We start from the raw sequence: 27,484 nt of genomic DNA on the forward strand, positions 1-27,484 counted from the left end.
CCACGTTTCCCTTGAGGTGATTCCCCCAACCCCCAAACTGGGAAGGGGGAAGGATGGGCACCGTGACCGTGGGAAGCAAATGAAGGTGAATGGGAGAGACGGAGACACAGTCATCCAAAGAGCCCATGGGCTACACAGAGCATGGAGCCCGAAGGGAAAGCAGGAGCGTGAATCTGGGTGCAGGTAGCGGACGGGGGGCAGAGGGCGGGGAGAACCCGGGAGCAGCCAATCGCCAGACCCACCCCCTCCCATCTGTGAGGGAGCTGAGCTGAGCTGGGCTGGGGCGGGGGGAGCGAAGCGGCGCGGCGGCGGCGGCGGCGGCGGCGGCGGCAGCGGCGACGGAGGCTGCTGGAGGGAGGGATGGAGGAGAAGGGAGGGGGGAGCGGAGCCGGAGCCCATAGAAGACGGCGGCGGCGCTGCAGAGCAGCTGGGGCGGCGGCACGGCCCCGGGTGCTACCCCCAGCGCCCGCCCAGCGCCTGTGAGGGCCCTGGCCCCGGCCCCCCGGAGTCATGGGCTGCATCGGCTCCAGGACTGTGGGTGGGTACCGCGGCGGGGGAGTGGGCGGGGGCTGGGCTCAGCCCCTCTCAGCCTGATCCCTCAGCCCTCCCCCCTCCCCCATCTCACCCCTCTTCATCCCTCTTCATCTCTCTCTCCATCCTTCTTTCCCTGCGCCCCCTCTGTGCCTCCATTCCTCTGTCCATCACTCACCTCTCCGTCCTGTTTTCCATCCTTCTCTCACTTCATCTTCCTCCACCTCTGTTTCTCTTCCTATTTCTATCTCTCCTTCCCTTTATCATTCTATCATCCCTCCCTCCATCTCCTCCCCAAGCCTCTGTCCCTGTCCCCATAACTCTTATCAACCTCCTCTCATTCCCTCCATCCCCTTCCTCCAACCCCTATTTCCTCATCTCTCCATCACCTTAACCTCCCTCCCTTCCCTTGCCTCCTTCTATCCACCCCTCCTTTTCATTTCCAAAATAGTCTCCCTTCATCCTCCTACCTCAGTTTCTCTGAGTCTCTTTTGGGCTCTCCCATACCCCCTTTTCATTTCCCCTCCTTTCCATCTGTCTCCCTGTGTTTTACCCCCTCATTGTCTTTCCCTCTCTTCTGCCTTTTCTTTTTTCCTCCCCCAGATTTGCTTTGTTCACGTGCATTTTCCTCTGGGGCGGGGGCGGGATCAACCCTGGGGATTCGGTAACTGAGGAGGTGGGTGGGTTCCTTGTCCTCCCGGAATGGGGTTGGGAAAAGAAATGGAGGGAAGGAAGAGTTTGACTGTGGGTTGGAGTGGAGAGGGGACGGGGAGTGAGGAATCAAGGGGAAAACTAAAGAAAAGACAGTACCTGTGTTGGTGGGGTCAGGTTGGGTGAGACTCTGACTTTATTTACCTGGTTTTAGGGGTTGGGTGTTGAAGAGTTAGGCTCCTTCTATTCTCCTCCCTCCCCTTTGTCTGGTCAGAAGAGGTCTCAGGAAAACTGCCCCCATATCCTTCACACAGCTTGGCAATTAAGTCTGACCCTCTTCCTCAACCTCCAAAATTGTTCTCTCCCCAATTCCCAACTTCCCATACTTACACACCCTTCAGTAACCTCAGGCTGAGAGAATAATTCTCAATGTTACTCACATTCTCACAGTACAGAAGCCTGGTTTCTTTGAAACCTTATTCATTTCTGTGGATACCCCCTCTTCCTCTACTCTCACCTCCTCTCCCCATCCCTCCCCTTCCTGCCCCCCACATCTCTGACTCAGCTCTCCCTATTGCTACAAATTCAATGTCCCCTTCTCTTTCTCTCCCACTCTCCCCACCTCTAAGGATCCCTACACTGATCAAGCATATTTCTGGGCCTCCAACCAACCCCAGATTCTCTCTTATTCTCTGAGGCTCTTTATTTTTTCCCCTGCCCTAGGCTGAGCCTTTTGCCTTTTGGATCCACTAGCTTTCCCTCCCTAACCGCCCCCCCCACTTCTAACAATGATGGGGAGATTTTCCATACATAAGGGGCTTAGCTGTCTACTATCTTAAATTGAGTATTTTCTCTTCCACTGAGACCTGCCTCCAACCAGGGGGTCCCAGTGGTGATGTCAGAGCCCCAGACAACTTTTTCACTAAGACTTATTTCCAGCCATCCCACTGGTTTCACCTTTTCTCTAAGCTGGGAGCCTCAGGGAGGAGGGACTTTGATTCTATATACACAGTCTCCAAGTCCTCCCTTTCTCCCTCTAGTTTCCCTCTGATTCCATCAGGGCCTAAAGTTTCCCTTCTCCCCCAAGTCTTAACTTTCTTCCCATCATAAAGCCCATTCCTCATTAATAACTTCATCCTGCCCTCCCTAAGCCTAGGCTAAACTCCTCTATCCTATCCTTTGCACTGACCACCTCATTTCTGTGTTCACCTCACTAGTAACCCCCTACTGGGAAAAAAAGTAGCCAATGGAAAGTTTTCTCTTTGATTTATGATAGCGTGCTCTGTTTAGCTCATCTGAAGCTAAAATTCGGCTTATTGTTTTTACTATTATTACTATCAAATGTTGGGAGGAATAAGGGTAGTCACTGAATAATGAAATAGAGGACTAAAGAGAGGGGATGGGGATTGTAGGGCAGAGTTTCTCTACCTGGGGTTGGGGAGGGGTGGAGCTTGTTGGAATGGGAACTCTGAACCTTTCTATGGAAATGGGGCTGAGCTGGTACCCAGATTAGATTCAGTGGTGGTGCCAGATGGATTATGGGGGCTAGAGGCTGAGTTTTGGCCCCTGGCTGCCTCTAGGGAATGAGGTGATTGCAGTGGATTGGAAAGGTCTGAAGGATGTTGACCAAATCAACATGGACAGCACCAGCTCCCTGCATGGGAGTAGCATCCACCGGCCATCCACTGAGGTGAGGCCTTCACCCCACCCCAACCCCACCCCAAATGTTCCCTACCTACCATGAATTTCCTTAATATCTCTAGTCCCCTCTGAGATCCATCCTTTGTAACTGCATTATAGTGTCCTGCCCCTCTTAAGCCTTCCAAGTCCCAGCCTAAGAATCTCCATTCCTTTGCCCAAGAATTCACCTACCAATTGTTACCCTACCCATCCTCTAGGTTGATACCTCTCCAGGAATGCTCCAGAATCTCTCCCCAAGGATCCCCAGACTCTCATCTTAGAATTAAGACTAGCCTCAGTCCCTTTTCACCACACATGGATGGCCCTGCTATTTAGTGAAGAGAGAACTCTATGGAAGGGATGATTCTACAGCCCTCATTAGCAACTCTTCAAACAGTGTACTCTTATTGTGTCTCCTCACAGCAAACTCGAACAGATTTCTCCTGGGATGGCATCAATGTGAGTACTTGTCCTGGAGTCTCCCTGGCCTAACCCTCTTCCCTCTTAACTTCCTTCTCATTTTCCTACACCAATATGAAAGTGATGTATCTCTTCCTCTCCCTTTCCCACTCCAATCCTCCACAGCCCAATGAGAACCAGGACTCTTGAGTTCTAGTCTTACTGAATTCCAGTGAGGAACATGGGATCTTCTGCCTTTACTTATCTTTCCATCTCCTAACTATGACCCCTGTCTCTAGTCCTGTCCCTCCAGTTGTAAGGTTTACTGCTCCCAGAATCTTCTCTTCCTTTCACTAATTATTCCCTCCCCTTTATCCATTCTCTACCTTGCTCAGACTTTCACATCATCAGGTATAGATACCCTTATAAATAAACACACACACACACACACACACACACACACACACACATTCATTCTACCCTTTAGTTTCGAAGGACACTTCATTTGGATTCTTGGGAAAATATCTTTTCCCTACCTCCTTTCACTTAACCCTATAAATCTCATCTTCCTTCCCCTGGACACTCTGAATTCTCCCCATGCATGTCACAAACCCACAACCTCCCCCCCACTACACACACACACAGACACCCTTTGTCTAGCACCAACACTTATTAATTATGTGACTTTGAGAATATCATTTCATTTCCTTGAATCTCAGTGTCTTCACTTGTAAAATATGGATGATAATATCTGTACTACTTACATCACAGGATTTTGAAACCTTAAAGCACTATATAAATGTGAGTTATTATTGTTGTTGTTGTTGTCCTTGTTTTTCTGTGCCCTCCCCCAGCTTTCCATGGAGGACACAACCTCCATCCTTCCCAAGCTTAAGCGGAACTCCAATGCCTATGGTATTGGGGCCTTGGCCAAGTCGTCTTTCTCAGGTGAGACCCCAGTCCTGAGACTTATATAGCACCTTCATACACAAGGAACCTTCCTCCAACAACCACACATCCCCTTATCCTTGGCATCTATTGCCAACTCTACCCATTTTCTCCCAATGCCATCCGTACCTTTGCTTCTAGACTCTCCCTCTCAGAGTCTTCTTCCTATCCTTTTTGCCCTTTGAGAAATTGTCCCTCATTGGTAACACCCTGAGGTAGTCCTACATAATGAGGCTCCATTGGTTGGGGGTCATGGATTATGGGTGGTTTAGAGGGTCTGTCCTGGAGCCTGGGTAATAGCCTGTTGGGAATGGGTACCTTTGACTTCTTAGGGATCTCACGGAGCATGAAGGACCACGTTACAAAGCCTACAGCCATGGGGCAAGGTCGAGTGGCCCACATGATTGAGTGGCAGGGCTGGGGGAAGGCTCCAGCTGCTCAACCACAGCACAGTCATGAGTCTGTCCGAAGGGATACAGATGCCTACTCTGACCTCAGTGATGGCGAGAAGGAGGCTCGATTCCTTGCAGGTATCTTCCTCCCCAATCCTGGACATCCTCAACCAACTCCATGGCCCCAGACATACATCACTCAAAAGTCTCCCTGGACTTCTCACCCTGACCTCTCCAACTCAAGTCTTCCCATACTGGGGCCAACCCTATGCAGATTTATGTGGGATTTGAGTGCCTAGTTTCCCTAGAATATTTCTCTTCCTGGTCTCACATTTGCTCCATGTGACTCCCTTGATGTCCTATATCAGCACACAAAGACAAAGGTTGTTCCCAGAAGGCCACTGTTCAAACATGTTATCCAAGGAGACAGGAGTATGGTGGTCATCCTTCATCTATTAGTGCATTGTCACAAATTAGCTTGTCAAATTAACTAGCTATAACAAGTAATGGGAATAGCGTTGGGAGTAGAGTCCTAAGGGTATGAGATACAGGACAGGCAACTTTTAGTTAGCAGTAAAATCAGGTTTGAATCGTAGCTGTGTACCTTACGAGTTGGGTAATCTCCTTCAGAAAGTCACTTTAACTCTGCACCTCAGTTTTTTCAGCTGTAAAATGAAGGTGTTGGATGAAATAATCTCTAAAGTCCATTAGTCTCACATTTATGTGATCCCTGGGTGGGGAATATGGAGAACTTGCTGGAGAGGACATGCCAGTATGGCAAGCCATAGAACAGGACTCTGAGCCCTGGCTAAAGGAGGAGCAGCCTTAGAGTGTTGATTCAAGAAGAATATGGAAGGCATGGGAATATTAATATAGCAGAGAAGTCAATTTAATGAGGAACTTGGACCTAGCAAAATAAAATTTCTCCTTTACAATTTTCCTTAGAGTCAGGACCCCTAAACTCTCCTAGTCCCTAGAGAAATTCTCTCATGTCTCCCTTCCACCATGAAGACCTTTGAAGCCCCTCAACCTCAATTTACCTACAGAGTCCCTCCTGAAGACGTTGAACTGTGGTCTTTTAGGAGCTTCTCACAGAAATTCCCTAATCCTCACTCCTAGAAACATTTAAACATGAACACCTGACTATCTCCAGTCCCAATCTCTAGAGTACATCTCCCTGGAAATACTCCTTGGTTCCAACTTCCTTAATCCCCAGGGACTCCTTACCAGAAACCTCTACCTTTTTTGCTTAGAATTTCTCAATTGCAACACCTAGGAATTTTTCCTCATTTTTATCCCTAATTTGAGAGCTGTATTGTGGTGACCCCAGTTCTATGTCTGTGGTTGGAAGTGTTTCCTGTGATAACTCATCCTATTTCTTTCCCAGGGGTCATGGAACAGTTTGCTATCTCTGAGGCCACACTCATGGCTTGGTCTTCCATGGATGGTGAAGATATGAGTGTTAATTCCACCCAGGAGCCATTGGGCTGCAACTACAGCGATAACTACCAGGAGCTGATGGAAAGTCAGGGTGAGAGATGGTTCTAGAACCCTAAGATTAGGACCTCTTCCTGACTCCTAAGATCTCCAAAACCTTGTCACTTCTACCTAGACCACCATGGGCATTCTAGTTCTTTTAGTCCTTTCTACCACCCATTGCTCTGTGCTTCCCCCACATGCCCTCTATATTCCCTATGACCCCCATATGACTTTATTACCTGCCTGTAATCTGTGTGACATCTCCTTCTTTTATCCTTCTCTTCACAGATGCCCTAGCCCAGGCCCCATTGGATGGATGGCCACATTCCTATGTATCTCAAGGCATGTACTGCTTGGGTTCTTCAGATGCCTGGGAGGCAAGTGACCAGTCTCTCATAGCCTCTCCAGCCACTGGTTCCTACTTTGGTCCAGCCTTTGATGACTCCCAGCCCAGTCTGCATGAAGTAGGGCCTTCCCAACCTCCACCTGGGCACTTAGCCCAGGGGTCCCAACCCTTACTGGGAGGAGACCCTGACTGGGCTCCAGGCATGGGTGGAATGGACCCAGCAAGGGATGTGCCTGAGAAGAGACAAATGCCTGCTGAGGAGGAGGAAGATGCAGGATGCCGGGATCTGGAATCATTGTCCCCACGAGAAGAGCCTGAGGCATCTGCTATCCTCAGTCGGAAAGTATCAGATGTTACTTCCTCAGGGGTACAGTCTTTTGATGAGGAGGAGGGAGAGGCCAACAATTAGTTCCCTCCCATCCGTGTGCTCCTGCCCTCCCCCTCCTCAATTTTACCAGAGGGGCATGGCTACATCAAACATCCTGAGGGCAAAGGGGAACAGCACAGCCAAGGCAGGGTCATAGGGCAGTGAGGGACCCAGGAGTTCCCAATGACCCCAGCAATGGAGGGCATCAGGAAAGAAATTATCCCTGCTTAAGATCCAGAGACTATTGGGCTGATAATTGAGACAGAGACACAGCTGTGTGGATATGGAACCTTGAGCAGACAATGTCAAGGCTGTGACTGTGGTACATGGGGCCTGCAAATACTGATCTATACTGTAGATGAAGCCTGTGGCAATGGAGATGGAGATGTCTGTGGATGTTAGAGATTGGATAATGAATAGAGAGCCTATGGATACAGATTGGACCTTAATTCTTCATTCCCTTTAATTTAGTCTTCCAGGCCTGAGCTCTTGGCAGCCTAGATACCTCCTTGCCACCCTCCCAGTATGGCTTATTCTTCAGACTGTTCATTGTGGCCATGGTACCAGCTTATTCCTACCCTAGGGAACAGATCACCTGGGCACTTGGCCATGGCTGTAATGGATGCCACTTCAAGGGGCCCACTTTCAAAGTGGGTGCAGAAGCTACCTAGAAAGGAGAGTTCCCATCTTGCTAATGGTTATGTAGCTCTCTCCTTGGAAGAAACTTGCAATGCCAGGACGAAGAAGCTGCCTTCAGGCAGAGGTTGAGGATCAATAATGTGTTTGCCAGGATCCTTGGACATGTCCAGGTGTGATTCATCCAGGTAAAAAGGACATCATTGCGCAGGTCAAGAACTTGTCCCGAGATAGCAGTATCACCTGCTGGATCTGGCTTTGCATCTGGGATATAGAACATGCTTTGGTCAGAGAGGTGATTCCAAGGCTCTAAGGGCTGCCCTAGCTGGGTGGGTGGCTGTGGCATTGATTGGCCTTTGGTGTCAGCCTTCTCTTCTTCCTTTCCCATCCCCCTTCCCCCTCGGCTTCTGCCTAGGGAGTCTGCCCTTGGGCAGAGATGTGGGACATAGCCTCAGTATATTGATTCAGGTGCCCTGGCAAGGGGGCTGAGCTTTGGGGCTGTGTACTCCGTCCATTCCCCTCTCTTCTCTGGAGCTGTTTACACTTTTCTCTTTGCCTTTTCTACATTTTTATATCTTCTTGGGGACTCAGGGATGAGCGAGATGGTGGGGCTCGGGGGGACCTAGTATCTAGACCGGAGTTGGGTCATTTGCTGGGAATGGAGGCAGTACAGCCACTTGGCAATTCTGCTCCTTCATCTAGAACCCCACAGAGTGCTATTTATATGGCTTAACCCTTCGCACTCCAGACTGACAGGCGGTGGATCAAGTATCTCCCATCATGGGCGGGGGACTTGTGGTGTGGCACACACTCCAGAAATCATCATTCTCTTACATCCCCAGAGTGTTTAGGTTGCTCTGGGACCCCTTGGGTCTACTGTGGGACCAATCTGAGTCTAGGAGCCCAGGGCTTTGATAGGGTGTTAAGAGACCTAAAGGGGAGGAGTGGAAAATGAGGCAGCTACTAGGGGACTGGACAGGTGATAAAACTGGACTCTGCCCTCCTATATCTCCCTTCTTCTGTAGGGACAAATTCCTCTATACCTCCAGTGTGCCACTCATTATGTAAATTCTTGGCAAACGGAGGCACCCTGGAAAGAAGGAAAGTCTAAGGAATCAATTCAGGTGCCATATCTCCATCCTCCCCTCTCCCTCTGCTCCCCACGGACCAGCCTTTATGGCAGTGCTCCTGGGTGTGTTATGTGGCTTGCTACTTTTGGGGAGATGCTCTTTCCAGTTGTCCTAGGCCCGGTCTAGAACAGAGATGGCCCATGAGGTCCTTCTGACTGTCCTCTGGAATCAGGGGGCTTGGGATGGTTGTCTCCCTGTTCTGTAACTACCCCCTTCCACCAAGCACATGGTAGATCTGATCTAGCTGTCTCCTCTGGGGTTGGATGGTTTGGAGAAGAAAGGGAGACAATTACTCTAATAACAAATCTTGGGGGGCATGCAGGAGTGGGTTTAGCCATCAGATTTACCTGTATGACAATTCCTGGAAAACCAAAAGGTATTTGAGCGTCAGTGATCAGACTCACTGAGGCATCAACAGGAGGAGTACATTTCCAGGTGCTTCAGTGTACCGTGTACCTCCTCTCCCACCTTAGCCTCCCCTGCTGTTACTCTCCTAAAAACTAGTCTTCCATCCCTCCTCTCCAGCCAGGATCCAGTGTTTCTCCTTGCCCAGCTTATCTTCGAGAAATATATCATTCCCTTTTTGTTCTAGACCAAGTCTACATCTCTGTCCCTGAGCCCATTATGGATATATGATCCTTTGGGTCCCCTAGGGAGGGAGAGGCCCACTCTACCACTCTACGTGAAGTCCGTTTCCTGCAGTTCCTTTCTAGTAGAGGCCATTGGGAAGGGAATCAAGAGGCTGAAGGCTCAAGCCTTCCTTTTGGCGAAACCATGCAGGGTGGGTGGGGGGGAATTCCAAAATAAGGGCAAATTGATGGGATCACCTCTAGAAAAAGAATTACCTGCTCAGGGATGCTAGAAAGGGATCATTGCAGGCCAAAGGGCAGGAAAGGTATCTGCCATTCCGACAAGCACCACCACTCCCGCCCCTACCATCATAAAGGAGGAGACATAGGGAGATAGACTGGGGGAGGATCTGCCCCTTGATTTTGCCTGGGGGGGAATGCATGAGGGGTTAATTATAGACTTTTTGTAGGGGGGAGGGGCATGTGCAGAAGGGAGGATGTTTGGGGTGGGGTGCTGGGGTGCTTTTCTTTGGGGGACCAGATCTTACAGCACGTTTTGCAGCAGCTGGGGGCTGTTTTTTTATATTGTGAATGAAATTGCTCTTGCTAATGATGGGGAGGGAGTGGGGCATTTTTAATCAATATTCACTTTACTCAACCAGGAAAAACCTACACCTTCATTCACCACTTCACCCCCACCCCTCCTCCTCATCCTTCCATGAAGGAGGGAGTCTTCCTGGGCATGTCTGGGGGGTGGGCAGGAAATAAGGACCTTATTCCATATACAAACACATCCTACACTTTCTGTCTTCCAGCTCTGGGGAACACGCATTTTGTGGCCAGTTTTTCTTTGCATGTTTTCTTAATGTGACTACCCCTCCAACCCCAAGAGAGATTCTGTGACATATATCAAAGAGAGAATTATATATATATATATATATATATATGATATTGCAGATTATATAAACTTAGACTTACTTCAGTATTGAAGTATATATATATATATATGGGCAAGGGGTAGGAGTGGATATCCTACCCTCTGCCTTCCGCATTCCTGCCTCAGCCCTCTCTCCCTTAGGGAGAGGGGGCTGCATTTTGCATTTTGCAGCCCCTTCTCTATACTAGGGAGGTAGAGGGAGTGGTGTTGGGGGCGGGCCAGGGGTCATGTTCACTGGCACTAAACAGGATGTGGTCTCATATTTTGACTCTGACTGTGTCTTATTTGACAAGGGTGGGGTGAGACGGAGAGAAGTCACCGGCTGAGGAAGGGGAACAACTAGACAGTCAAACTGAGAAGGAGCTGGAAGCAAGGGTGTCTGGGTTGACTTCTGGAGATAACCCAGGCATTAAGAAGAGCTGTGTGACTTTAGGCAAATCATTTAACCTCTTGAGCCTCCATTTTTTAATTTGAAAAAATGGGTTTGGGTGGGAGGGAATTGGACTGGAAGTCTTTGAATTCCTTTCCAGCTCTAATATTCAGTAGCTCCACAGCTGGGCTGGGTGGCTTCCAGTATAAAAGAAAACTAATGGATGATCCCTCTAAGATATCTTTGGGATGTGGCAAACTGAGGCGACTGTCCTGCTCTCTGCCCAAGGAAAATGTTAGGGGTGACTAGGCAGCTGATGCTGCAGAGGCTGTGGGTGGGGGAGAAATTGGTGGCTGTACCAGCTGGTGCTTAAAAACAACAACAAAAACCATGAAGCTCGGGCACATGACTGGGGGGACTGGTGCTGGCTGCCTGGCAACAACAGCCTCCTCCCCCCTTCTACAGACATCCCCCTGTACTGCATATAGCCCTTTTGTGGCATGTCTTTCTTCTTGAAGTCTGTCCTTGACATTCATTTTAACCAAATTTCATCTGAATAAAAAGTGTTGGCACCCAGTGTGGTCTGCTCTGCACTCCCCTAGGGACAGTCTTGACTAGAGGTCCTCAGTAAATTTTTTAGTGTTATTCCTCCTTTCCCCTTACTCCCCTGAGAGCTAGTTAATTCCCTCCCACTCTGCACCCTCTGCCAAGATGCTCTTTCTTTGCCCAATCCGTCACATAAAATGCACCATCTACACCCCCATTCCTACTTGGATCCCAATGGGAGGCAGGTGGGATCAAGTGCAAAGAGAATGGGGAAAGAAAAGTGGGTATCAGGAAGGCGCTAACAACAGATGGAATTCTGCAGTTTGCAGGTTTATTGGGAGGATCCCAAAGGTGGCCCCTCTCCCTAATCCTTCAACAGGGAGCTTGAAAGAACCTCTACCATTCCAGGCCCCTTCAGCCTGGCCTCAAGGAAACTGAAGCACAGACAGATGTGGGGAGGGGGAAAGATAAGAAGATCTTGGGGTCAAGACCACCTGGCCAGGACTCACGTGGGGACAATGGTGACTGGGGCACTGATCATGGTTATTCCCTGACCAGGTTATGACTCCTCCTCTAAGACTATTATACCTTCATTAGAGAACACAGGGCCCTTCCTTAGGGGTATCCCTTCATTACAAATGGGGAGGTTACTAAGTCAGGTATCAAAGGGTCAGTTCATCCTCATCCTCTTCATCAGTAGATCGAAGGCTGGGGCCTTGTAAAATGTCAGCCAGGTCTTCTTCTGGCCCAGAGGTTCCCCCTAGCTCCAGCTCCTCTAGTTCCCCCTCTGCACGGGGAAGGGCTGGGGAGGCAGGGGGGATAGGGGAAGATGACTCTAGAGGTTCAGGATAGGCTGGAACCATCATGCCCTCCATATCACCACCCTCAGTGCTGTCTTCTGGAAGGCTCCAACCATCAGAGGGTGGTGGTGGCCCCCCTGGGGTCTTTCGGGTAGTAGTAGTATTCCGGAAACTCGCAAGGGGGGGTCGAAGCTGGACTCCTGACTTGGTGTGCCCTTCAATGGCCTTCTGTAACTAGAGAGTGGTAGGATATGAGAGAGGGAAAAGGACATGGAACAACAGATGGATGGAAGAGCAGTGACAGGGAAAGGGAAATGGGAAAAAAAAAAGAAAGAAAAAAAAATAACAGAGTAAAGACCAATAGGGCAGAAATCAAGGGAGAAGAGCAAATCATGGATGGCAAGAGGAACGGAGTGAACCAACCAATACTCCGTACCTACAATCTTCCCTTTTACCCCTTCCCTAATTAATATCAGTCCTCCCTATCACTCCTCATCATTCCCTCTCTCCCTTCCCCCTTGACTGAAGCTGGGACCTAAGTCATCTCCCCAACCATTGTCCTACGAATATGTCAGAGCATCTCTAGAATGAGGAACTCTGCCCCCTTCAGGACCATAGCCATAGAACAAGAGCCAGAGTCTCTATCAGGGCTCCCGCCTGATCTCAGCATTGGAAGTGGAGGAGGTTAAGCTCCCTGGGGAGGCACAGGAAGAAAAAAGAGGAAAAAAAATATGCCCAAAGGAACTTGATAGAGCATTGGCACCTCACCTGTCCTCAGCATCCTGTTCTCTATGTCCCCCAACCCAGATTCTGTGCCTCATCCCATTCAGAAGGAGATAGGATACATGTCACCATTACCTCTTCCAAAGCCAGTACACCCCGGAGTTTCCCCATGCTGGTCACATAGGCAAGATGGAGGCCAAGTAGTGAGAACAGCGTATGAGTCTGGGTGGAAGGATCAGAGAATTAGGGTCAAGCCAATGGCATGGCAGCCCTCTACACCTCCCACCAAAGACTCAAAAGCTATAACTGCTTTCCCAGTTTGCCTGCACCTCCCCCTCCCCCACCAAATGAATGATTCTGCCATTTTCATCCAGGGCTGAGAAGTCACATTGGGAACCAAAGAAAGAAGGGAGGTATTAGGGTTTAACTTTGTGCAAAGATGTCCGCTCCACCAACTGGAAGGGAGAGGTATCTATGCAGCAGGAATCAAAGCAGACAGGCTGGTTCAGCTGCTCCTGCTCCCAAGCTTCAATCTGTAGGGCCAGGAAGGAGAATAGGATGTCAGAGAGTCATCGTGGCAGCTCTGATTGCCACAGAGCTCCCTGATCTACCCCACAAAGAGCCTCCCTGGCCCCAGTATGCAGCTTCCTATCTCACACAACCATCACCATCAAATTTACTGTTACTTAAACTCTTTCTGCACCTGGAGACCCCTCAAGAAAAATACTACCTTCCTTTCTTGCCTAGCAGCAGGTAGGTGGATCATGAATAGAACGCTGGGCCCAGAGTCAGGAAGACCTGAGTTCAAATCCAGCTTCAGACACTTACTATCTGTGTAACTGGTCAACTCACTCAACTGCCATTTGCCTCAGCTTCCTCAACTGTAAAATGGGGATAATAATAGCACCTACTTCATAGGGTTGTTGTATGGCTCAAATGAGATATTCAGAAAGGGTTTAGCACAGTGCTTGGCACATAGCAGGCATTTAATAGAATGCTGATTCCCTCTTCCCTTCCCCTATCCCCCCCCCACCCCATTCATTACTCAAGAACTACTAAACAAAGCTCACACATGATTACCTCCTTTCTGCCTCTACAGAGTCCCTTCCAACCCCTAGAACCTGCCTTATCATTGTGGGGCAGCAAAAATAGTGATGGTCTTGGAATCATAGGACCTGCGTTTGAATTCTGTCTCTGCCATTTACTAGCTGTGTGACCTTGGAAAAGTCACTAAACTTCTTTGGGTCTCAGTTTCCTCATCTGTAAAATGAGGAACTTGGATGAGATGACCTTTAAAGTCCCTTCTAATTCTAGATCTACGATCTGAAGGAAAACAAATAAAGAAACATGAGACTCTCATAGACTTCTCCCTGAAACCATGGAACCAAGCTCTCCTAAAACCATAAAGAATGACATACTGGGTCACCCTTCATCCTAGCCCATGTTCTTATGTCTCTGACAGTAGCATATGTATGTGCATGTGTATCAGAAAGCTGTTAGATTGCGCTTCTTCCTTATTTAGATAATTCATTATGGATCTGCCTATGAATTTATCTGAAGCTCGGCAGTGTGAAGGAGTGGATACTTCTGATCTTTGAGTCACAGTCATCAGGGTTCAAGTCTTACCTCTACAGCCCAGAAAAAGTCACTAAACCTCTCTCTCATTGAACCTGGAAACTCTCTAAGTCTATAGGTTACAGGGCAGATGCTGACCTACCTTGGTAGAGGGAGCTCTCTAAAACAATGAAATTGTAGGCTGGATCTATGTGTGTGCTTGCATACATATATGTATAGCAGAAAATTAGAATGTATATATAAATATAAAATGTATATATGTGACAATATGTATAGAAAAAATTAGAATGTATACATATGAATATATAATATTACATAATATATATTATATATTATTTATATAATATAAAATATAGACTATATTATATATGTGTGTATACACATGTATAAGAGAAAATTAGAATGTATATAAATGAACATATAGAATGTATATACATATGTGTGTGTATATATATAGAATGTATACACATTTGTGTAAGAGAAAATTAGAATGTGTATATATGAATATAAATATAAAATCTGTATATATACATATATATACATATGCACATATATACACACACGTATATTATTATACGCATACACCATACACACAGCCAGTATTATCTGTTAGGGGTAAGAAACTCCTAAAGTTCGCTATCCTCTGAGTGAAATCAGATATCATATTGTTTGCCCTAAACAATCTCATTCAAGCTTCTGGGGATGCCTCCAATATCTAGTATACATAAGGATTTGTTAAGCAAGGCCTTGTTCACCCAGCAACACAGAATTTGACACAGAACCTAGTTCAACTCATGCACTAAAGGAAATTCCATGCTAAAATATGCCCCAGTAGAATGGCACCCTATCTGGTTCCTTGATGATTTAACAAGATTTGTACTGTATCACTCTAAGTCTTCTTTTCCAATTGAAGAATTCTAGACTGGTAGTGGGTCCCCCTTGGAAACCCCTGCCCCTTCTATTATATCTGTCTTGCAGTGTGATGACCAAAAGTACACATGAGATTCCAGGTAGTAATTCAACATCTATCCAAGGGTTCACCAAACATTTATAACATGAATTCTATGGCAAGGCATTGTATGCATAGGCACCAAGGGTGTGAAGGTTGCAAATGACCCCTTGCCTAGCGGCCTATGTAGTGCACCTCCCAGTACTGTTGTGGAGATAAAATGAGATAACATTTGTAAAGCAATTTTAAAACCTTATGACATATAAAGGTTAGCCATCGTTACTCGTAATCTTGGAGTTCTCTAAATATTAAGCTATCCTGATCAATTATTAAAATGTGGAATAAGATTGGCTATAGAACTGATCCCTGGTCACTTACAATGGATTGTTTCAAAATTCCTAAATGAAAGTTATTCTTGTGGTCCCTGTGATTTACCTGTTTCGTTTGCTAATTTTGTCAGGAATACCTTTTGCATTTACAGCTGCTTGTGACAGTCCCTTCTACTTGTCCCTTTCAAGAGCCACTCTGAGAATGGGAATCTCCTTAACATTGTCTTGAGGAAAATCTACCTGTTGAGAATTCATTCTCTATCTACTATCTTCTGTCATCTCTTGGTGAACCTTCTGCATTATGATCATTGAGCTGTTGCACTCTCTACTGGGCTACTTCTCTTTGGGGTATTCAAAGGGAGGAAGGTGATGGGGCAACAAGCATTCATTAAGCAGCTGCTACACGCTAGGTACTTTGCTAGGCACTTTATAAACATTATCTTGAAGGGTTTGTTATTGGTTTTTTGAGTCATTTGAAAAGTGTTCGTCATTTATGTTTGGGCCAGCTGTTTTTCTAGTTTGGGCCTGATGATGGATTCATAAAGAGGCAATTCTAGAACCCATTTTTATATATTGGCATGCCACTCCATCCAAATAAGGAACTATTCTCCTCCTTTGAGTTTATTCTTTAGGGGAAGATGTCTTTTCCCCTATTAGTCATCCATAGCTCATCCCTCCCCCAAACCAAACACTTGATATTTTGATCCTCAAACCTGTTTATTATGGGCTTCCAAGAAATTGTTTTTAAACAATACAATTCCTATAGGCTACCTGTTTAAACTCTCCTTTTTCATTTTTTTTCTATTGCCCGAATTTTGTTATAGTTCCTTTTTTTCTTCCTAAAACTGAATAACCGAATGATAGATTTTTTTTTTTAATCATTCTGTCTCTCACCAGGATGTTGAATTCCATTGTGCTATTATCACTCACCCACAGTTACCTCCTGCCCCAGTTCTCGTTCACTATTCAGGACCAAGTCCAATATATAAGTGGATTCTAGGACTACTTCTCCCTCTAAGCCATCATTTGTTCTGTCCAAAAGCCTCTGCTCACATCCCCTCCTGGTGAGGTGTTCCACCAGGCTGTGTTTGGGCAATTCAAGTCCCCCTTTATTATTACCCGGCCTGATTTTTCAGCTCCCTACAATCTTAACTCTTCCTGAACTAAATAAAACACAACAAAATAATACAGCTTGGTCTAACTGGAAAGACCACTAGTTTTCAGTCACAACAAATTATTTGAGTCACAGCTCTGACACTTGCTAGTATTAATCTGGGCAAGTCAACTTAACATCTCTGAGTCCTAGACTTCCTCATCTTTAAGGAGGAGGTAGCATTATTTGCACCTTCTATCTCACAGGGTTTTTGTCCATAAAACACTTTGTAAACCTTCAAATGCTATAACAATCTGTGGCTTGCAGTCAGTGAAGAAGGCTTGAGAAAGATAGGACAAAGTAAGAAAAATTAATCTGGAAGACAAATGGAGACAGCTTTCTGACTGGAACTGAAAAATGGCCATTATAAGAAAAAAAGCGTAGCAGTGAAAGTTTAGGATAAAATAAATATTTTCCTGTCCTGTTCTTTTTCAGTCAGTTCATAATGTCAGTTTACCTATTTTCAGAAAGGCCTGGGCATCTAGTTGGTATTCTGTGCCATTCCTATATTTTCAGTCACCTCAGGGCTAGGCAATTGCATAGTCATTAAGCTAAGTACCATACTACTAGACAAGATTACTAATATATAGATGGGGCACATGAGTTTTCTCTGGACTCAAAAAATTACTTTCCTGGAAGCTATTCCAGGCTATGCTCAAGCAAAATAGTGTTTGCTTTTGTTGCTTGGCATCGGCAACATGCACAGGGTCTGAAGAAGGGCCATGGGTGGCAGCTGCCCTATTCCCACTAGAAGTAGCATCCCAAGTATTTCAAGAATGAATTGTGCTAAGTGACAAGAAAGAGTGGTGATAGTGGACAAGGTGAGATGGAAGAATAGAAGGGAGCTGTGACCTTCTCAGGGGCATCGACCCCACCTATTTCTTGACCCAGCTACCCAAAAAATGACTCCTAGAAATGGGTAGTGCTATAAATAGAATCTGAATTAACTGAATTAGCTGTAAGTACAGGGAATAATGTACAAGAATCTGGTCTTATGCCAAGTGTGTGATTCCCTAATAGAAGATCCCATTATATAAAGTGTCTAGGAGCAAAAGACTACTGTACTGGCTACTGTCTTTTATTGCATCCTACAATACTAGTAGCTTTCATTTTAGGGTCTTCCCCCTAAGAGACAAAGTAACATCAAGTCTGAGAGCTAAGTAACCTACTTTGGTCTATATTCAAATTACCCAAACTTTTCACAATCTTCCCCTGTACCACAAAGAGTACTTATCCATGTCTCCCCCAGACCAGTCCCCTCCCCTTCACAGGCATCCCATCTGGAAATGATGGAGCAGCCTCCTTCCTCTCATCTGGCCAGGATGAGTTCCTCACTGCTATGGGAAGGGTAGAGAGAAGAAAGGGAAGGTTCTATGTTAAGTTAATCATGGGAATAGGACATATATGGACACTTTAATATTATTTTGTGAGGAAAAGCAGTTAGGTCATGCTTGGAGTCCCAATTCTAATTCTCTCAGCAATAAAAGAGCTATTTGCTTATCAAAAAAAAAAAGAAAGAAAGAAAGAAAGAAAAAGAAAGAAAAATAAGGGGATTGGACTTGACGACTTCTAAGGCCTAAATCTACGATCCAGTGATGTGTGCAATGGGAGTCCTGCCTTTACAAACAATGCATCTACACATCTTTGTCCCTTTCAGACAACTCCCCAGCCCTATGCCAATGGAATCTTGCCTCCATCTCCTGCTCTCCTATCCTCCCACCCCCATCCTGCATAGAATTTTAAATTTTCAAAGAAAGACCTTTCACATCTATTATCACCTTTGAGCCATACAGTAAACCCTGAGAAGTGCAAGAGGAGGTCCCTCTTGGAATTTGGGTGAAGAATAGCACACTTTCATTGTGTAAAGTGTTTTTTTTAAAACTGTAGTGATAACATTCCTGAAAATCATTCCCCAAGGACTACCTGGGAGGTGAATCACCAGAGACAGCTTGGGTGGCAGTGGACCATGGCAGTCGGCCAGCCAAGCCCTGGGGCTCTCAAAAGAGAACAAAGTAGGAAATTAGTCCTGGACCTGAGAGGTCTCTCTGGGCATTTGATATCATGAGAAGGATTTCCTGTGGCCCCGAAACAAGGCAGATGTTATTACCTTTGTTTTAAATAAAAGAAAATCAAGTCATAGGGAGGTTAGATGGTTAATGTTACTCAGTGACAACAGAACCCAAAACACAAAACACAAATCTCCTGATTCCCAGACTTTCCTTAACTTAACCATGATGGTTACTGCCTTACTCCTTATTGCTCACAAACAATTACTCCCCACATCCCTCCTCATTCAATTGATACCCACACCCCACACTTACCTCCTCAGGTGGCATATTGTCCACTAAGTTGATGGGATCCTGGAAGAGTCAAATTTGAGGTCACTGTCCCCTCTAGCCCCAGAGTGCCACCTAGCCAATATAAGTGCCACCTGTCCCCACTTCAAGGTCACAGAACCCTTCTTCCTAAGGGACAATACTACTCCCCCAAGTGCACCCTCCCTTCTGTGGATCTCCCTGAGATCTTCTCCCAGAATGTCCCTCAGAGATTTCCCTTACCTGTAGTGTCTTCTTCTCGGTGTGGAAGCCATTTCCCAGCAAGCAGCGAAGCAGAGACCGTAGGATGGGAAATCTTTGGCCTTAATAGAAGGAGTCGTGTGGGCCAGAGCAGGAGGGAATGATTCTTCCTGGAGCTTCCTCCTCCCCACTCTGATTAGTTAGGGTCCTTCCAGACAATGCTTGCAGATGGCCTTCTCTTAAAATCACTCCCTCCTTTTTCTCAACTGAGACATATTCCCTGATAGCCACACACAGGAAGACTCCATTTCCACTGGGGCAGGGGAAAGAGGCTGGGAGTAGCCACAGGAAGGTAGAGTTAAGAGACAGCTGTTTCTTACCGGTAGCATCCTGTGCTTCTGATTGCAGCTTCTGGTGGGGCAAAGGTCCATTGGGCTCCTCAGGGGACAAAGCAGCAGTTAAAGGGTGAGGAGAAGGAGGCAACTGTAAGATACAGCAAAGTTGGTTTCAGCAAGGAGACATGCACGCGCGCATGCGCGCGCGCGCACACACACACACACACACACACACACACACACACACACATCTTAGATGAATCCTAACCAATCTGTCCATACCTAGGGCCCACATATTTCCTCTGTCTTTCTTGTATCCCTCTGCACTCATCTCTTGCCACCATTTACAACCTAATCTTCTGATGAATGTTAAGTCTCAGAAATATCTGTGTTCCAGGCCCTAGGTCTAGAGAACCCTGATGAGTCTTGAGCCCCTAGTATCTTGGACCTCTCTCTCTCTCTTTCTTTCTTTCCTCCCCCCCTCTACTCTCCAATCACTGTTTCTCTGGTTGCCATGTCCCCTCACCCCCAGAACAGAAAGGGGAAAAAACAATCCTATTTCTTTAGCCCTGCAGATTGCTTTCACTTTGTCACAATCTCCCTATTCTCCACTCCCCACCCCCATGCCTCTCTAGTTAGGTCACCTCTGTCCTTCCAGTGATGTCCTCCTCCTCCTCCTCATCCACAAAGGCAAAGGACTGTGGCCGGCCCTGTGCTGAATGGTTCCTGGGGAGTTCCTGACCTGCCTGCTTCACCTGCCCATTGAAGGGCAGTTCTGCCAACTTCCTTGCCATCTCTTGGGCTTCCCGCAATCTTCGCTCAGGGCTCAAGTGACGTTGAAGTAGCGACTGCAGCTCTGATCGCTCCACTGAGCCCAGCAAGATCATCGAGTCTAGGGGACAGCCATGATCACCAGGAAGCCCTCCATAAGTCCAGCAATGTTATGTTAAAAGCAAAGGAAGCCCAGCAACTGCTCTTGTAAGCCAAGTTATGTCTGTTCCCTTCTAAAGGAAAAAACCAGCTCCAATAATTTTTCTGATTGATCCCATCCAACTCCAGTGCATACCATAGTGGAAAATGCACCTGATTTGGATAGACCAGAAGGTCCTGCAATCACGCCTTTGCCACTCAAGCACCTCTCTGGGCCTCAATTTTCATTTCACCCTCATTTCAGTTGGTATAAAATGTCTACACACTTTGAAAGTTGGTGTCCATGGTCTATAACCAATATAATACAATGATGACAACAATGTCAATAGAAAGAACAGCCACAAAACAATCCAAAATGAATGTTGTAAAATTACACAGAACAAGCATAGCCCCCAAAGAATAGATATGAGAAGACATTTCTCCATTCCTTTGCAGAGGAGGGAAGTCCACACGTGTGGTAGATGGTATATATTTGCAGACTTTTTTTGATGTACTGATTGAGTTTGCTGATTTTTTTTTTACTCTCCTTTTTTTTCAAATAAAAAAAGATTTTTGTTATATGGATGGCTCTCTGGGAAGAAGGAAAGAGATACTGGGAGAAATTCTGGTGACACAAAGAACAAAATATAAAATTTATTTTTAAAAAATAATAAGATTGGGGGCAGCTAGGTGGTGCAGTAGATAGAGTACCGGCCCTGAAGTCAGGAGGACCTCAGTTCAAATCCGGCCTCAGACCAAACACTTGACACTTACTAGCTGTGTGACCCTGGGCAAGTCACTTAACCCCAACTGCCTTAAAATAATAATAATAATAATGATAAGATTGGATCTATCAGCAAGACAAATGTGAAGTCACCAAACAATGAAATCCACTAGAAGACACTTGTGATGAATTCAGACTTTGAGAAGACAGCAGAACTATGCAAATATACATATCTTAGAATTCTAGAGTCATGGCTTTAGGGCTGGAAAAGACTTCAGAGGTGATCTAGTACAAAGCCTCATTTTATAAATAAGGAACTTGGTCCCAAAGATCTTAAATGCCTTATCCAATGTCATACAGTTAGCCAATGGCAGAGCTGAGATTGGCATGAACCTAGGCGCTCTGAGGTGAAATCCAGCAAACTCTCCACAGTGTAACACCGCCTGTCTTGGTATCATCTTCTTGTGTCTATATCCCAGCTTTAGACTTTTCTCCTAAATTTGGGCAATTTTCCTCCTTGTCAATTGAGGACATCCATAAGGAGAAAAGGCCATGTCTCTTCCATTATAACAAGTGTTCTCTGAGTGCATCCTCCCAGCCCAGTTCTTCCTTTAGGAATATACCTCTTTCCTTTTCCACTGACCTGTGGAGTCTACTAATGGTAAGGTCTTGACGGCAGTGGCCTGAAGCAAGGCTTGCAAGTCCCGGTAAGTGCAGGAGGCTGAAACAAACTTCACCTCACGAACCATAATGTCCTCAACGAAGATTGTGTATTTGCTGTTGAAGAAGAAGGCATAATGAGGGAGCTCTACGGCCCCATCTGTCAAGTTCCCATGCCCAGTCTATCAGATACCTTTCCTAACATGATCTCTCCCCCTCCTCCAAAGGGCTTTACCATCATAAAAATTTAAGACCTGGGCACCCTTCTCTTCAGTGAGAAAACCAGCAATCGCCTCAGCAAGTATGGAGAAATAGCACTAAGGTATATCTGAGCACAGGTCTCACCATCATTTATGTCCCCAAGTCTGGTACTGTGGGCTCTGGAGCAACATGAGCCAAAGACCAAGACTAATTAATAAATATTGGAGGCAGCCAGGTGGTACAGTGGGCCTGGACTCAGGAAGACCTGAATCCAAATCTGGCCTCAGACACTAGATGTGTGACCCTGGACAAGTCACTTAACCCTGTTTGCCTCAGTTTCCTCATCTGTCAAATGAAATGGAGAAGGAAATTGTAAACCACTCCAGTATCTTTGCCAAGAAAATCCCAAATAGGGTCACGGAGAGTCAGACACAGATGAAATGACTGAACAGCAACACAAAGACACTGAGCTAGCTTCCCTAGGCATCACAATGATAACACAAGGGAAGAAAGACTTTGGACCAAATATCAGGGTCCCCATAGTCACTCTGTACTTTCAAGCATCAACTAATCTCTCCCCCAGACTCCCTCCACTGACTGTTGCTATGCATTTTTCTCTACCACCATATACAGACCTACCTCCTTCCTAGTAAACCCTAGTTTTCATAAAACAGTGAAGCTGCCACTCTTCTCATTCATTCATGGCAACTCTAAAGTCCTGATGAAACCACTCTTGGGAATCTCCTGTGCAGAATACCAGGACTGCCTAGATTCTCTTCTGCTTCTAAATCCCACAGTGTTCCATTTTCCCAATGATAATGAAATCCCTTTCTCCATATCAGGCCTAATCCAATTCTGACCAAGATTAACTGGACAGGAAGGATTCTTCACCTACCCTCTGCTTCCCCCTCTCCCAGTACACCCCCCCCCACACACACACTTAGTCATTCTTCCTGACCTGAGCTGGTTCCAGCCTAGATCAGGCAAATATGGCAGCTTCTTGACTTGGATGATGCTGTCATAGAGTGAGGGCTGTAGGCTTTGGGCTACCATGTTGGCAAGGATCACAGCCACCATCATGGGCAGGATGTGGGCAATTTGGCCAGTCAGCTCAAAGCAGATTACTGCTGTGGAAACCGTGTGAGACACCGCACCAGTAAGTGCTGCTGCCCCTGGATTAGAAACATAGAGTTGTACCATGCTGGTCAATGCTGCCCAACTCTAGGAAGAACATGGCATTAATCCTCCCTTCTGCCCCTCCCCCTCAGTAGGGGAAGATATAAAATAGGTCACCTGGAGAATATGAAGAGTATACTGCAAGTATAGGACACTAAAGAAGACATGGAAAGGCATAGAAGTGGAAAATTATGAGAGGGAATTATGCAGGGGAAGAAGGAAGACATGTTAAGAGTCATCACTGCAGACATGGCAGGGGGTTATAAGGGACTAGCTAGTCACCAGGGAGGGACATAAGAAGGAGCAAAAGAGGGATGAACATGGCTACTGTGAAGGCCACAGTGCCTAGTATCTGTGTTCCTGAGGGAGGCCTGACCTTAGGCATTTTGGAAAGTGGGCACCATAGCTATGGAAATTGCATTGCCTTGATGAAGCAGAGAATTTTTAGCAATGGGAACTTTCATAGTATCATGGACTACGAAAACTGGTAATTATTTAGTCTAATCCACTTCTCCTCCTCCCCTCCATTTTGCATATGAGGAAACTAAAGCCCAGAAAATTTAATTGATGCTAGCCTGGAATAATGAAAAGAGTATTTAATTTAGAGTCAGAAGACCAGGATTCAAATCCCAGCTCAGCTTTTCCTGCCTTTGTGAGTCACTTAACCTCTTTTGGGTTCAGGTTACACATGTGTAAAAATGACTGGGTTGGACTGGATGACTTCCAAGGTCCTTTCCAGCCCCAAATCTATGATTGGTATGATCACAGTTAGTAAATAGCAGAGCCGAGACTTGAATTCTGGTCTCTTGACTCCAGGGGTCTAGATTTAGATGGGGGGGGGGAGAGGAGAAGGAGAAGAGACTCCACTGATAAAAATGTGTCCTCCTGGTTTAGAGGATTAAGTTATTTAGGATAATCTCATCAAAGATGGTACAGTGGGACTTTGGAAAAATTCTCACCAATGACAGTGAAGTCACTGGGTTAAAAGAACAAAGGAGACACGTGGAGAATGTCTCCCTTATTAGGACACAATCCCCAACTATGAGGAGCTGGAGAATTATTGTTCAATAATAGTTCCTGGATGAGGAGAGTGGAGGCGTCTAATTGCTAATGACACAGCCCTTGGGTTTAGTTTAGAGTACTTGATTGTGTGTGGAGGTGGAGGTGGGGAAAGCAGGATAGAAAAGAGAGAGTGAACAATCTCACCAATTACTGCATAGCCCCCAGGAAGAATCTTATAGATGATCCCATCAAATAGGATCCCATCAGGGAAGAGCATGGCCATGACTTCTCCCACCAGTCGCCCAAATGCTGCCCCTGGGTGAGAGATGGAGAGAGTAATTGAGCTGCACAGCATTAGAATCCTTCTAAGAGCCCCCAAACCCCTACCCCCCCAGATTTCCAGAATCAAGCCAACCCCTCCTCAGAGCCCAAAAGCTCAACCATACTCCCAGAACCCCTAAACCAAGTTTTCCATCACTCTCCCAGAACCCCAGTCTCCTGCAACCCTTTAAGGACTCACCCAGCACAAACACAGGCATGAAGCCCCCACAGGGGATGGGCATAGTAGTGGCCACAATGGACATCCAGAACTGGGTCAGACAGAGATATCAGAGCAGGGAGAAGGCAGCTCCCTCCCCCAGTGCTGAGACAGTCTTTTCCCTGGGTCCAGCCAAGCAGTTTCCCCCTTTACCACCCCCCTCCTCTGCCGCCAAATAAGTGCCCATTCTTAGTAGTCACAATTACTGTCTAAATTCTCAGGAAATTAATATATTCATATTCCTACCTCCAATCCTTATAGTTAGGTGATTGGGAAGGGGGGAGCAGGGAAAAAGAGTTATAGATTTAGGGACTCCTCAAGTGTCTGCTCTCTAATTCTGTACTTTCCTCCATTCCTCTGCCTTCCTTTCCCAACCCATCCCCGTCTTGCCCATCAGGAGGTTATTCCCAATATCTAATCATATTTCTTAGTTAAAGTGACTATATTTCCCACAGTCAATCAGGAACGGGACTAGGAGAAGGCATAAGAGGACCAGAGTTCCTTTCCCTTCCCAAAAGCCCTAAGATTAACCTCAGTCCTTAAGTGTCCCTTAAACCCAGAATGTTCATTACAGAAAAGCTGCTTGAAGCCTTTGGGTCTACCTTTATCCAGACCTATTCTATACTTCATGAGACAAGCTCTTAACTCCAGGGTATGAACAATCTGAATGACTTTGTGAATGATCATATAACCAACTTAGATTTGATATGGTCATTTGCTAAGCAGCAAACTATACTTCATAGCGTTCTCACAAGACATACATTTCCCTTGAAAATGGCTTACTCTTTAAAGTGCAGCAAAAGCCCTTACTCTTGCAACGTTCTGTCTTTTCAGGAAGGTGGGAGAATCAGATTGAACTACCATCCTTCATCCTGCCCCTACCCCATATTTCTGGGGTTCCAGACTGGGTATGACTGGAGGGTTGGGTGATCAGGACGGTTAAAAGAGCAAAGGAATGATACCTTCATGATAAAGAAGAAGAAGATGACTATGATGACGCTGACTTGGGGGTGGATCCAAACAGCTGAGCGGCCCAGACTCTGGGGGTCACCTGCATGTTTCACCCATGTGTGATTGTCAAACAAAGAACTGATGGCTTCTCGGGGCATAAGCTATTGATGAAGGAGGAGAGTTACACGGGGGAGGGGTCTCCAAAAAGTTAGCCCCTTTCTCTGGAAAACCACCTCCTTCTCCCAGGGAGCTAACCCACTGTTACTCAGGATCAAGGAAGATTTTTCCCTTGGGTAGTGACTGGAATGAGTGTCTAGGAACCCCCCGGGAAAAGGAATAACTATAGCCTGAGCCCCTAATCCTGAGCATATGCTTGGCTGGCTTTAGAGGCCCTTCCCCAGTTTCCCCATAGCTGACCTCTCCTGCCATGAACTGGCCCATCCCCGGGGGGAAAGTAAATGAGGCAATGATGAAAGTGACAATCCCTGGGTACAGTAGGAGGCTGCAAGAGAAACAGAACTGACACTTGCCCCCAACCCAGCCCCCTCCCAAGAACCCATTCCTCCACTTCACCCCAAGTCATAGAATTTGAGTTGGGAGGGTCTGGGTTACAAATGGAGATGGCCTGCAATCACAATTCCCTGACCAAAGAGTTTCTCTCCTCCCCAAAATGACTGCCTTCAAAAGGGACAGAGGTTATATAGGAACTGGGCTGGGGAAGACAGAAATGTCTCTTAGTTCTGCCCCTCCTCCCTCCCCCTTCCCTCCCTCAACCCTGAAAATTAAGTTCCTTCCTGGATAGAAATCCAAGTCCTGATGTGGAGGTGTATAATGCTCTCCAGAGACACTGATGGAGTGGCTTTTAGTGGGGGGTAAGGGATGGCAGAAAATGACCATGGTTTGAAGGTGGGCCTTTAGAAAGCAGTGACTCACTGCTTAGCAAGGAACTGGCTGAGAGCCTTGTGCTTTCGGACTCCCAGCATAACCTGTCGATGCAGATAGACAAACACAGCACCCAAGAACCCACAGCAGATCCTGGGAGGAGACATGAAATTAGGTAGATGAAACCTGACTAAAAGGATCAAAGGATTATAACATTGCCCCAACCTCCAAAGGGAAGAGGAATCAGACTTCCCTCTCAAAGCCCTCCCCACCGCGGCCCTACCCTCCTCCTGCACTGACCTGCCTCTTCCTCAGTTTATGTCCTCACTATCCCCCTCCTTACTCCCTCCCCCAATTAGCCACACTGACCCAATGATGGCAAAGGCAGGAAGCTCCTGTAGGTCAAAGGGAAAATCCATTCGGAAGTTGGTTCTGAACAGAGCTGTGATGGTAACTGCAGGGGGAACAGGGAAAGGGAGAGATGATACAAAAACTGAAGAGATAGGATGATGGTCAGTGTCAAGGTCGGTGTCAGTGTAGGCACTTCCTAATTTCTTTATGCCTCCTTCATACTGTAATCTACAGACTCTCATCTCCCCTTCTTATCACCTTTCTCTATGCCCTTATCTCCCAAATTTATGAGTTCTTTTTTCTTTATCATTACCAACATATTTGTCCCACATATATGCCACACAAGACTTCCCTGGCTCCCCCACCCCATTGTCAGCATCCATGTTCTATACACTAACTCCACAGACTTTCCACCCTCCCTTCACGCCTATTACCAGCATCTTTGTTCCACACTGCCAGGACACGGAAGACAAAGGCACTGAATGTAGCTGCAAAGAATCCTCGCCAGTAATTCCGGACAGCAAAATACGTGGAAGTAACTTCAATGCTAAATAGCACTCCTATTGAGTCATGGGGTCCAGAGTCAGCCCAGGGCAAAAACGATCTGACAATCTCTACCCAGAGCCCGAAGGATTTTCTGATGTAAATATGGATATTAAGCGGGGAGGAGGGAGCAGCAGCTTCTACCAACCCTAGGGCTCCTAGCTCTATGCCAAGCCATGCTGAAAT

General features: G+C 46.4%; 2 protein-coding genes across 5 annotated transcripts in view; one reads left to right on the forward strand and one right to left on the reverse strand.

Moving 5' to 3' along the window:
* The first annotated feature begins 345 nt into the window (after positions 1-345).
* Positions 346-11,011, forward strand: FAM131B (family with sequence similarity 131 member B). 4 transcript variants are annotated; one of them, XM_020998109.2, is made up of 7 exons: positions 346-538; positions 2,763-2,872; positions 3,286-3,321; positions 4,116-4,209; positions 4,542-4,739; positions 5,989-6,132; positions 6,369-11,011. In XM_020998109.2, the coding sequence occupies exons 1-7, from the start codon at positions 511-513 to the stop codon at positions 6,833-6,835; spliced, it is 1,077 nt and encodes a 358-aa protein (XP_020853768.1). In that variant the 5' UTR covers positions 346-510; the 3' UTR covers positions 6,836-11,011. The 4 variants fall into 4 exon arrangements, with proteins under 4 accessions (XP_020853768.1, XP_020853770.1, XP_020853769.1 ...); XM_020998110.2 differs by lacking the exon at positions 2,763-2,872 and having other exon boundaries at positions 347-538; XM_020998111.2 differs by lacking the exons at positions 2,763-2,872; positions 4,116-4,209.
* Positions 11,012-11,290: 279 nt separating this feature from the next.
* Positions 11,291-27,484, reverse strand: part of CLCN1 (chloride voltage-gated channel 1) — a 35,648-nt gene continuing 19,454 nt past the window's right edge. Inside the window, exons 8-23 of the mRNA XM_020997946.2 lie at positions 27,190-27,315; positions 26,774-26,858; positions 26,456-26,557; positions 25,940-26,024; positions 25,534-25,683; positions 24,554-24,623; positions 24,238-24,348; positions 22,814-23,027; positions 21,638-21,771; positions 20,006-20,253; positions 19,407-19,509; positions 19,069-19,148; positions 18,832-18,870; positions 12,933-13,037; positions 12,640-12,726; positions 11,291-12,015 (exon numbers count right to left, since the gene is read on the reverse strand). Coding sequence (XP_020853605.1) covers positions 11,644-12,015; positions 12,640-12,726; positions 12,933-13,037; positions 18,832-18,870; positions 19,069-19,148; positions 19,407-19,509; positions 20,006-20,253; positions 21,638-21,771; positions 22,814-23,027; positions 24,238-24,348; positions 24,554-24,623; positions 25,534-25,683; positions 25,940-26,024; positions 26,456-26,557; positions 26,774-26,858; positions 27,190-27,315 — 2,111 coding nt within the window. The 3' untranslated portion in view covers positions 11,291-11,643. The remainder of the gene's footprint in view (positions 12,016-12,639; positions 12,727-12,932; positions 13,038-18,831; positions 18,871-19,068; positions 19,149-19,406; positions 19,510-20,005; positions 20,254-21,637; positions 21,772-22,813; positions 23,028-24,237; positions 24,349-24,553; positions 24,624-25,533; positions 25,684-25,939; positions 26,025-26,455; positions 26,558-26,773; positions 26,859-27,189; positions 27,316-27,484) is intronic.

The sequence above is a fragment of the Phascolarctos cinereus genome, unplaced genomic scaffold, assembly GCF_003287225.1.
Source record: "Phascolarctos cinereus isolate Bilbo 61053 unplaced genomic scaffold, phaCin_HiC Scaffold_1;HRSCAF=81, whole genome shotgun sequence".
Classification (NCBI taxonomy): Eukaryota; Metazoa; Chordata; class Mammalia; order Diprotodontia; family Phascolarctidae; genus Phascolarctos; species Phascolarctos cinereus.

Bases quoted from the DNA above. Each gene is read 5' to 3' on its own strand.
- FAM131B (XM_020998109.2), top strand. From the start codon at position 511: ATGGGCTGCATCGGCTCCAGGACTGTGG. The intron at 3,322-4,115 runs GTGAGTACTTGT...GCCCTCCCCCAG, and splicing joins TCTCCTGGGATGGCATCAAT to CTTTCCATGGAGGACACAAC. The intron at 6,133-6,368 runs GTGAGAGATGGT...TTCTCTTCACAG, and splicing joins GGAGCTGATGGAAAGTCAGG to ATGCCCTAGCCCAGGCCCCA.